This window comes from Vigna unguiculata, chromosome 10, assembly GCF_037176805.1.
Source record: "Vigna unguiculata cultivar grain cowpea cultivar isolate G323 ecotype 2 chromosome 10, ASM3717680v1, whole genome shotgun sequence".
Lineage (NCBI taxonomy): Eukaryota > Viridiplantae > Streptophyta > Magnoliopsida > Fabales > Fabaceae > Vigna > Vigna unguiculata.
This window is the reverse complement of record NC_140801.1, coordinates 3038102-3047278: the sequence shown is the minus strand read 5'-3', so window position 1 is coordinate 3047278 and position 9177 is coordinate 3038102. Positions and strand designations below refer to the sequence as shown.

General features: G+C 32.4%; 2 protein-coding genes across 3 annotated transcripts; both read right to left on the bottom strand.

Moving 5' to 3' along the window:
* Positions 1-858: 858 nt before the first annotated feature.
* On the bottom strand, positions 859-4693 carry LOC114166875 (probably inactive leucine-rich repeat receptor-like protein kinase At5g48380). 2 transcript variants are annotated; one of them, XM_085668292.1, is made up of 5 exons: positions 4435-4693; positions 4292-4349; positions 2494-3449; positions 1047-2057; positions 859-955 (listed from the first exon to the last, which is right to left on the bottom strand). In XM_085668292.1, the coding sequence occupies exons 3-4, from the start codon at positions 3322-3324 to the stop codon at positions 1059-1061; spliced, it is 1830 nt and encodes a 609-aa protein (XP_085524418.1). In that variant the 5' UTR covers positions 3325-3449; positions 4292-4349; positions 4435-4693; the 3' UTR covers positions 859-955; positions 1047-1058. The 2 variants fall into 2 exon arrangements, with proteins under 2 accessions (XP_085524418.1, XP_027907553.1); XM_028051752.2 differs by having other exon boundaries at positions 859-2057.
* Positions 4694-7259: 2566 nt separating this feature from the next.
* Positions 7260-8467, bottom strand: LOC114166429 (probably inactive leucine-rich repeat receptor-like protein kinase At5g48380). The gene is made up of 2 exons (XM_028051164.2): positions 8311-8467; positions 7260-8071 (listed from the first exon to the last, which is right to left on the bottom strand). The coding sequence occupies exon 2, from the start codon at positions 8050-8052 to the stop codon at positions 7402-7404; it is 651 nt and encodes a 216-aa protein (XP_027906965.1). The 5' UTR covers positions 8053-8071; positions 8311-8467; the 3' UTR covers positions 7260-7401.
* Positions 8468-9177: the final 710 nt, after the last annotated feature.

The window sequence follows — 9177 nt, the reverse complement described above, 5'->3', positions numbered from 1 at the left end:
TTTTACATCTTTTAATAATATATTTATGTGTGTATTTTTCACAAAATAAAGCATTTTTTTTCTTTTTGTAAATAGAATTTTACGTGTTTACCTGATATGGAAATAAAAATGCAAGTACACTCTTTATAAATATTTTCAATATGAAAAGAAAAACATCAAGAAAAATCTAGGTAACATTACATGGGACTTTAGGCATCTTGTAACACCTTGCTTATAACACAATTTGAATTAATTTCTCAAAAAATATTTAGAGAAGAAAATAAGTGATTTTTCATGATAGTAGAAGTGCATGAGTTGATTTAACAAAAAAAACTAATTAATTTTACTTTTTTTTTGATAAGTTTATCCAAATTGGCTCTATGCCATGTTGGTTTTCAAGTAGAGAAAAATATATGGATAGACTGATTTTTATGTTTTAAAACATATTAAAAATCTTTTTAATATACAAATATCAATGTAATTTGAAGACTCGGAACAATATAAAAATACTAATAGAAAATTTGAACTCATTATAAAACATAAATACTTTATTTCTTAGCAACCATTTTGTCCCCATAATTATGAAACACTTCAAAGGAGGACCTTTGTCAATTATTAATTTCATTTCTTAAACTTGTTTTACCACACAACATGAATTTACTCAATAAATGTAAAGAAAAATGTTACATAGGGTAGGGTAGAAGGGATTATACAGCTTATACCAAACATGCATGCATAGCACCAAGTGTAGAAATCATTGTTGTAAAGTTAAAGATTCCATGTACTCTGATACGTGTGATGGAAACTACTTAGTTTCCATAGTTTCCATCACATCACATACATCAGTGTACATTGAAAAACAAAGAAATCAGATTAAGATAGAAAGAAGTAACTCAACTTTATCTACACCATGATTGATGATCTTATACTGATTTTTCAATATCAATAGCACACAACTGAATCTAGATCCTCAGACCTACATACACCGCTAACATTTATTTTAGGACAACAAAGTAAGAGATATATAATTACATAGTAAAATATAATACCAATGACAAATACTATACCTTTCAATAACTTCATTCCCGAGCTACAATAAGTTCCTGCATGTTATCAGCCTCACCATTATCAGTAGGTACCAATATCTCATCTTCAGTTGTGAAATTGTATCTAGCACCAATGGCTCTTAAAAACTGATACACTTCAAACATGGTTGGCCTCTCCTTTGGAGTTGGCAGAACACAGTTGCATGCAATCTTCAGAAATTGGAAAAGCTCACTGTCAACATCCTTGTTGACCAATGATTCATCAATGGCATCATGGAGTTTTGCATTGTTTGTTAGCTCTGTGATCCATTCCACCAGATTTCCTTTGAAAGTTTCTGGTGCTTTAGCCACATTGGTGGGTCTTTCACCAGTCACCAACTCAAGAAGAACAGTGCCAAAGCTATAAACATCCCCCTTGGGTGTAGCAACCAAAGTTCTTGTGTACTCAGGAGCAACATAGCCCAAATCACCAAACTCCCCATTTACAAAAGTACTCAGATGAGTATCAATTGGGTTCATCATTCTTGCAAGGCCAAAATCAGAAATTTTCGGCTCAAAATCTGCATCCAACAAGATGCACTTTGAGCTTATGTTTCGGTGGATGATTCGGGGGTTGCAGCTATGATGAAGCCATGCTAACCCTTTGGCTGCTCCAATTGCAATTTTGAGTCTTGTAGTCCAGTCAAGGGTGCTCACACCATCTGCAGGATGGAGTTGGTCATGGAGATTTCCATTTGGCATGTTTTTATAGACCAAAAGCCTTTCCTTTTTGGCCATGCAAAAACCTAAAAGAGGAACAAGATTGCGATGTTTGACAGTCCCTAGTGTACCCATCTCAGACATGAATTCCTTTTCAGTGTACTGAGATTCCTGTAATCTCTTAACCATAAGTGTTGTGCCATCACCAAGCACAGCTTTGTAAACAGTTCCTGTTCTTCCTGAACCAATGATATTGGTATTGCTGAAGTTGTTAGTAGCCTTCATGAGATCAATCAACTTCATTTTTGAGATTGATTTCTCAAACATAGAAACCTGATATCCAATTCAGTATAGTTAGACTTAGGCACATTCTCACAAGAGTTCAGCAGTATGTAAATCATATGAACAGAGCTCTGTAAATCTTACACAGTCAAATTTTCAGAAAGTACATTCCACATTTTCTGGAGCAAATGTATCATTTATCATTTTGATTTAGAAAAAAACAAAGATATATGTTTCTCTGTTTGGCACTGCAGTATGCAAAACATGTTTTGCTAATTAATATAAACAAAGTAGTTAAGGAAATATAATGTTTATTAAGAAAATATTTCACTTGAAACTTGAAAGAATTTAACAGAAAAGGGATTTTTTTTTCTAACAATATGGTTCCTGCAGAAAACATTTGAAACTAATATCTAGTGCTACAAAAACACAACTGTATCTACAAGAAAAATGAATAGCTGTGTGCAATGCAAACAATTTAGCTTGCCTTAATTTGTTTAGTTCCTTTTAGACTTCTTGCCCATTTGTTTCCTTCAGGATCCTCCTCCTTCTTGAAAGAAACGCGTCGCACGAAGAAGAACATTCCAACTGCCAATCCTAATGCTGCAAGAGTCACCCCACCTGCAGCAGCTCCAGCAATAACAGCCATGTTACTCTTAGAACTCTTGGCTTGGCAAGACCCCAATCCATTACCTCCACACAGGCCTTGATTATTTGCATAATTCACTGAAACTTGAGAGCCAAAGCTTGGAACTTGCCCCGTCAAAAGATTGTTGGACACAGAAAAGATCTTGAGCCGTGAGAGAATACCAAATTGTAGAGGAATCTGACCAGTGAGTCTGTTCTGATCAAGTTTAAGGCTATTGAGAAAGGTGCAATTTGAAAGAGTCACCGGAATCGCCCCGGAAAATTCATTTGAAGAAAGGTCAAGAGAGGTTACAAATGGTACAAGAGTAGATATATCTCCCGGAATGGTTCCAGAGAGTTTGTTAATTGAAAGGTCTAACCCAGTTAAGCTGGAGCAATTTTGAATGGTACGAGGAAACTGGCCCTTGAGTCCCATATTGGACAGTCTGAGATTCAGGACCTTGTTCTCATCAGGGTGCCAACACTCAACCCCAATAAACTTGCATATAAACCCTTCAGTTCTGTTGTTGAAATCCCAAGAAAACTTCAAATAGTTATTGGGGTCTTCAAGGGCATCTTTGATAGTTTTTAAGCAGAAGATATCTGTATCAGTTCCATAGGTCATGCCACAACTAATCAGCAACAAGAAACTAACAACATGGTGGCTGAAAATCCTGCTATGCAGCACCATCTTCACCAAGATCCTAAACGCAAGCTAAGAGAAAGTAATGCAGACACCTCACCGAGATGGCTATCCAATCTAAGCAACAGCAAAACATACAAACCCCATAGCACTACAACCCTTCCATGAACAGCCTGAAAAAAGCAGAAAACACAGTTCAGCATCTCACACAAACCAAGTCAAATATCAAAAAGTAAACAAAATCATAAATAAGGCCAAAACCTGGATTTTTGTCGTAATAGGTATCAACTCTCTAATTATCGATTTGTTTAATCCTTTGGAGGGAGTTTGCTTTTGTATACTTTCTTGCATAGGTTTGATTAGGTCCCCATGTTTAGGTATTTGTTTTTCTTCTTTATGTGTAGTTTTTTATGTGATAACATATGATTGATGAACTTTGAGTGTTATTTTGCAGAGATGTCAAAATTCATGATGATGTCTAACATAAGTTTTTTTTTTTAAAATAAGGACGAAACCTGGATTCAGTTCTTTATAAACCGGTGTTGTTCTTCAATCAAAATTGGAATGTTTACAATGCAATCCACATGATAACAGATTTGCACTAGAGATCAACATAGATATTCGGGGAAAACCAGCAATTACGATTGAAAAGCATCACCAGAAACACCGTATAACTGACTACAAGCCACTTAGATTGTTATCCAATCCAAGCCACATCGCCACATAAAAATTACATAGCACTACAACCCTCTCAAGAACACTTACTGAAAACCAATTGAAAAGTAAACAAAAGAACACACTTCAGCAGTGCACACAAACCAAGTCAACCATCCAAAGTAAACATAAGCAATACCAACAAGAAAAAGAAAAAAGAAAAGAAAAACATATACAAGTCTTAGACCAAAACTCACACTCCAGCAAAGTAAGAATAATTGACAGAGGAAGAAACCCAGAATAGTTCATTCAACATACTAACGGGAAAAAACAAATTTTGCACAAGTGCTCAAATACCCACCTGGGTTTTCCGACAACCCAATTCAGGAAACCCCAAGAAGCTTTCCGAAAACTCTACTCTGCCCAAGAAACCACACACACTAAGTAAACAGCAGAAAATGAAAAGAAGCAAAATTTGCACATAAAAGTGAACAAAGAAGTTACCTTTGAGAGGTTTTCAGATGATAGTGTGGAAGTGAATGGGAGAGAGAGAAAAAAACAGAGTGGAACGGGTCAAAGAAGGGAAAGCCAACAATTTCCAAGCTAAAGAGGTGAAGACTTGGACCATACAAACGCGAAGACTTGTGAAAAGTGCTTCACTCAGTTGCTGTAACTCCTCGTTGTGGAAAATTAAGGGTCTTGCTATTATTGGACAAAAGAAAGAAAAGAAATTCAGACAACTCAGGAAAGAGAGAAAAGAAATTCAGACATCTCAGGAAAGAAAGAACAGATTTTTTTTCATTCTTTAATATTTCAGTTCTAAAAAGGTAAGTTTCTAACTGAAAATAATTTTTTTATTAAGATGCAGGAAGGAACATGTTTGTTTATGTTTCTAAATTTGTTTTAATATAATTTCTGATAACAATTCTATTTTTAATTCTTTAAACAGCATTCCGAGAATTCTGCTGATTAACAAGATACTTTATAAAATTTATAAAATGCAATTAATCTAATAATATTATTTACATTTTTCCACGTATAGTTTTACATGTGACAATAATAAAAAGTAAAAAAGTGTGTCATAAATTTTTGTATACATAATTGAATGTGTCATAAATTTATTGGTTGATAAATTTATTATTTTTCTCTATTATGTTTTTCAGGTCTTAATATGTCGAAAGTATCTATCAAACATTTTCCATGATATTTTATGGTCTTTAAGATCAATCAAGATGTCAAAAATTTTATATAATAAAGTGGTGTAACATTGATGCCAACTTTTTGTTTGAACATTGATGGCAACAGCTATACATGAAATTTCATTTAGTTTCTATTCATGGAGGATATATACAAATATCCTACTACATTATTTATTATTTGATCGTGTTTTACTTATTAATATGATGTGATAATATATAAATTTATTAAAGTGTATATATAGTAATAATTTATATGATAATATTAAAATTGAGCTCATAAAAATATTCAATAAATAAAGTATTTATTACAAATTTTTTAATTGCAAAAAAAAAATTAAGAAAATGCCAATTAGTTGTTTTAAAGCATTGCTTGGTTAAAAACTAAAATTAAAAATTGCATGACTCGATCTATTCCATTTTTGTTAATGTCATTTAAGTATCTTTCAGAAAAATGTAATCTAACACTAATATGATTATCCTAACAGATTAATTTGTAATTTATTTAAAATATTTAAATATTGGAATTGAGGATAAAAACCAAGTCATTCAGATAAGATTTGCACCAAGAAATTTTTGGGTAAAAAGTGGTTCTGTGGTTCATGCTGGTGAGGTTTTGGTTTGGTTATTATGTGGTTGTGAGGAACACCCTTTTGGATTTTCATGCTAAATGTGAAGACTTTAAGGATGCAACTGAAACCTTTTATGATTCAGATAAATGGGTCTGGTTGCTTGGTCAGCACTCATTGCTGAGTATGCTCAAAAAAGGGACTTGAGAGTGTTGCACAAGAACTGTTTGATGAAATGTCGAATAAAGAGTTGGTACCACAGAATGTGATGATCGCAGATACACAAAAGCATGTGGAGATGCAGTGTGCTAGGAGACATATTTTTTATGAGGATCCTATGAGGGATGTTAGTTGGAATAGAAAATGCATTGATCGGTGGTTATATGCTTGGTGGCTTGAACTAGGAGGTGTTGGAGTTGGGAAGTGTTTGATTTCATTGCCTCCATGAACATTGAACTTAATGCAATTGTTTGAAGATTCTGTTTGGTGCTTGCAAAGTTCATGCAGATGTTGAATTGGCAAAATGAGCAGCTGCATAGAATGAGAGCGATCAGAGTGGAAACTGTGTTGTTTTCAAAGATATAAAATAAAAACTTTAAGAAGAAGAGTAACTCACAAAAATCCTTGGATATAATACTAGGATTTTAGGGTTTATGGTTTAGAAATTTTCACTGAAATTTCTAAATGTCAATGATATGGATCAAGATATCATCACTTTTCATACGTGTAGCTACCTGATTTTCACCATAAAGAAACCCTTTTCTCGTATTTTGTTTTAATTAATTTGACTATTTAGATCTTCAAAATAATACTAGAATAGGGATAATTTAGTAAAGACAAAAATGTTTAAATTGTAATGAAATTTTTTTACATAAAACTTATGGTAATTATCACTATATATTATCAGATATCAGTTAAACTGATGTCTCAAAACAAATCTATTATTTATCATCACAGAAAAAAATTATTTTAAAGAAATTAAGACCCATATAATTTTTATTGCAAAGATTATATACTTCTATTGTTTTATTTTGTACCAAACCCTAAATCATAAATCTAACTGATGGTTATATCATATGCCTTTTTTGATTCTCTGTTATGAATTACAAACTTTAAATTTGGTCTTGCTAATCCCAAACAAATAGTTAGTAATTTAGTGGGTGTAGTTAGTAATTTAGTGGGACAAATAATTATCATTAAGAAAACATTGATTTCAAATTCAAATCTACTCTAAGCGTCGGTATTAGATAAAAATAAGTAAGTTAACTATTATATAAAAAATAAATTCATAAATTCATTATTTTAAAATTTGTAGATTTAAGATATGTTAATATCTTATAGATCGAATTAATATCACATTTATATACCAAATAAATTATCGGAAAGGAAAAAAAAAAAAAACTCATTAACAACGAGAAATACAAATTTAAAAATACCATCACAAATGTTAGAAACCAAAGGAGGTTTTAGTTAATAGCAAGTACAAAATCAGACAACGACATTATGAAACAAAAACAACATTCTATTATAGAGGAGTTTAGATAGCAGGTCAAAAAAAGAAAAATTTGTCAAAACATTATTTCTGTATATTCTTATTTCTCCATCTTACACATACTCAGAGGTATGTTTGAAGAAATTTCTTGACAACTTTTTGAAGAACAAGTTTTGAACATGTAAATATATGGATTTATCTTGAATGAGCAGTTTCAATTGTTGGGGCAAGGCTTCAACGAAGGTCCACACAACCCTTCATTGTTTGAATAATTGACCACAACACGACCATCGGTAAAGTTCGGAACAGGCCCAGTCAAAGAATTGTTGGAAACAGTAAAAATCTTGAGGCGTGGCAGAAGGGCCAGTTCCTGAGGAATTTCACCACTGAGATGATTCTGATCAAGTTTAATGGTGTTGATGTAGGTGCAATTTGCAAGACTCAAAGGAATAGGTCCAGAAAACTGATTTGAAGACAGATCAAGAGATGTCACAAATGGTAGAAGAGTGGCAATGTTTTCTGGAATGCTTCCACTGAGATTGTTACCTGAAAAGTCTAATCCTGTTAAGCTTGTGCAGTTTTCAATGCCTGGAGGTAAAACACCACTCAGACTCATGTGTGAGAGTTTGAGATTCAAGACCCTGTTCTCATCAGGGTGCCAACATTCAACACCATTGAAGTTGCAGATAAAGCCTTCAGTTTTGCTGCTGAAGTTCCATGATTGGAGATGCTTGTGAGGGTCTTGTAAGGAATCTTTGATGCTTTTCAAGCAGAATATGTCAGTGTCTGTTCCATGGGTGTTTCCACAGATAATCAGAAACAAGAGGGTCACAGAAAAAGTGAAACTTTGGCTACTTTTAACCATCTTCACCAAGAGTGTGCACCTGAGGAAATTTGACAAGAAACAAAAATGGTGACAAATTTCAACAGTGTTGTGTTGTGTGCAATGGCATAAGTTTTTAAAATCACCCAATGAAAAAGAAGTATGCTTTTAGTGAATTTGGTTATGGGTTCCTCTAAATTTTTAAGTTTGGTTTTAGTTTCTCTAAAAAAGTTCTCTTTTTTTTTTATCTTGCTATGCAATTTAACCCTAACCAAAAAACAAAGGCACCCAAAAACTTACGATGCAACGAACACTGCTTCACATAAGGAAAAGAAAGCATCAATAAAGTTGATGTGAAAGAGAGGCAATAACTTTTGCACTTATATACATGATGGTTTTGAATATTATAGGAGAGAGCATTGAAATTAAGGACAAGATTATAACATCTTGGAAAGGATCAAACGAGGAAAACCAAAACAAAACTCTGAAGTTTGAGAGAAGACTTGGACTGCAGAAAACGCGTTAGTAAAAAGTGCTTATTTAGTTGCCGTGATTGACCTGCTGTAAGGATACGGAGCCATATTAAAAGAGCCAAAGAAAATAGAGACACAAAAAGAAAGAGTCCAAGTTTAAGTCTTTGAAAACAGAGTATTGTATATATACATTGAAAGGTATGTTTTCTTACTTTTACACATAATAGGTTTAATTAAGTTTCAATTTTTTTTATAAATTTAAATATTTTTAATTGAATTTTTATTAAAAATATATTGAGTATTCAAATTTTTTTACACTTTTTAATTAAATATCTCTCATTTAATTTTTTTTGTTTTTGTTTTATAACTTGTTATATTACTATGTCATTTAGCTTAGTTGTCCTCATAGGTCAATAAATACGAGAATTTATAATTATATAAAACAAATAAATTTGGATTTTTTTTTGTTTATTTTTCTGGTGTGGTTTCTTTGACCTTCCTTTAAAATATATTGATTTCTCATTTTTAATGTTTTTTATGTTTGAAATCAATATATTTTTAATGTTCAACAAATGACAATCTTATAAACTTTAAAAGAGAATCTAGATTAAGACTACTACAAATCAATATGTAGTTGATATAAAACTGCTACAAATCAACACATAGTTGAGATAAAATGACAATCAATGTTGTT

What these genes read in the sequence shown, in the direction of transcription:
- LOC114166875 (XM_028051752.2), bottom strand. Translation starts at nt 3,324, where the DNA reads ATGGTGCTGCATAGCAGGATTTTCAGCCACCATGTTGTTAGTTTCTTG. An exon ending in AAGGAACTAAACAAATTAAG is followed by an intron (nt 2,058 to 2,493) that starts GCAAGCTAAATT and finishes ATTGGATATCAG; the next exon opens with GTTTCTATGTTTGAGAAATC.
- LOC114166429 (XM_028051164.2), bottom strand. Translation starts at nt 8,052, where the DNA reads ATGGTTAAAAGTAGCCAAAGTTTCACTTTTTCTGTGACCCTCTTGTTT.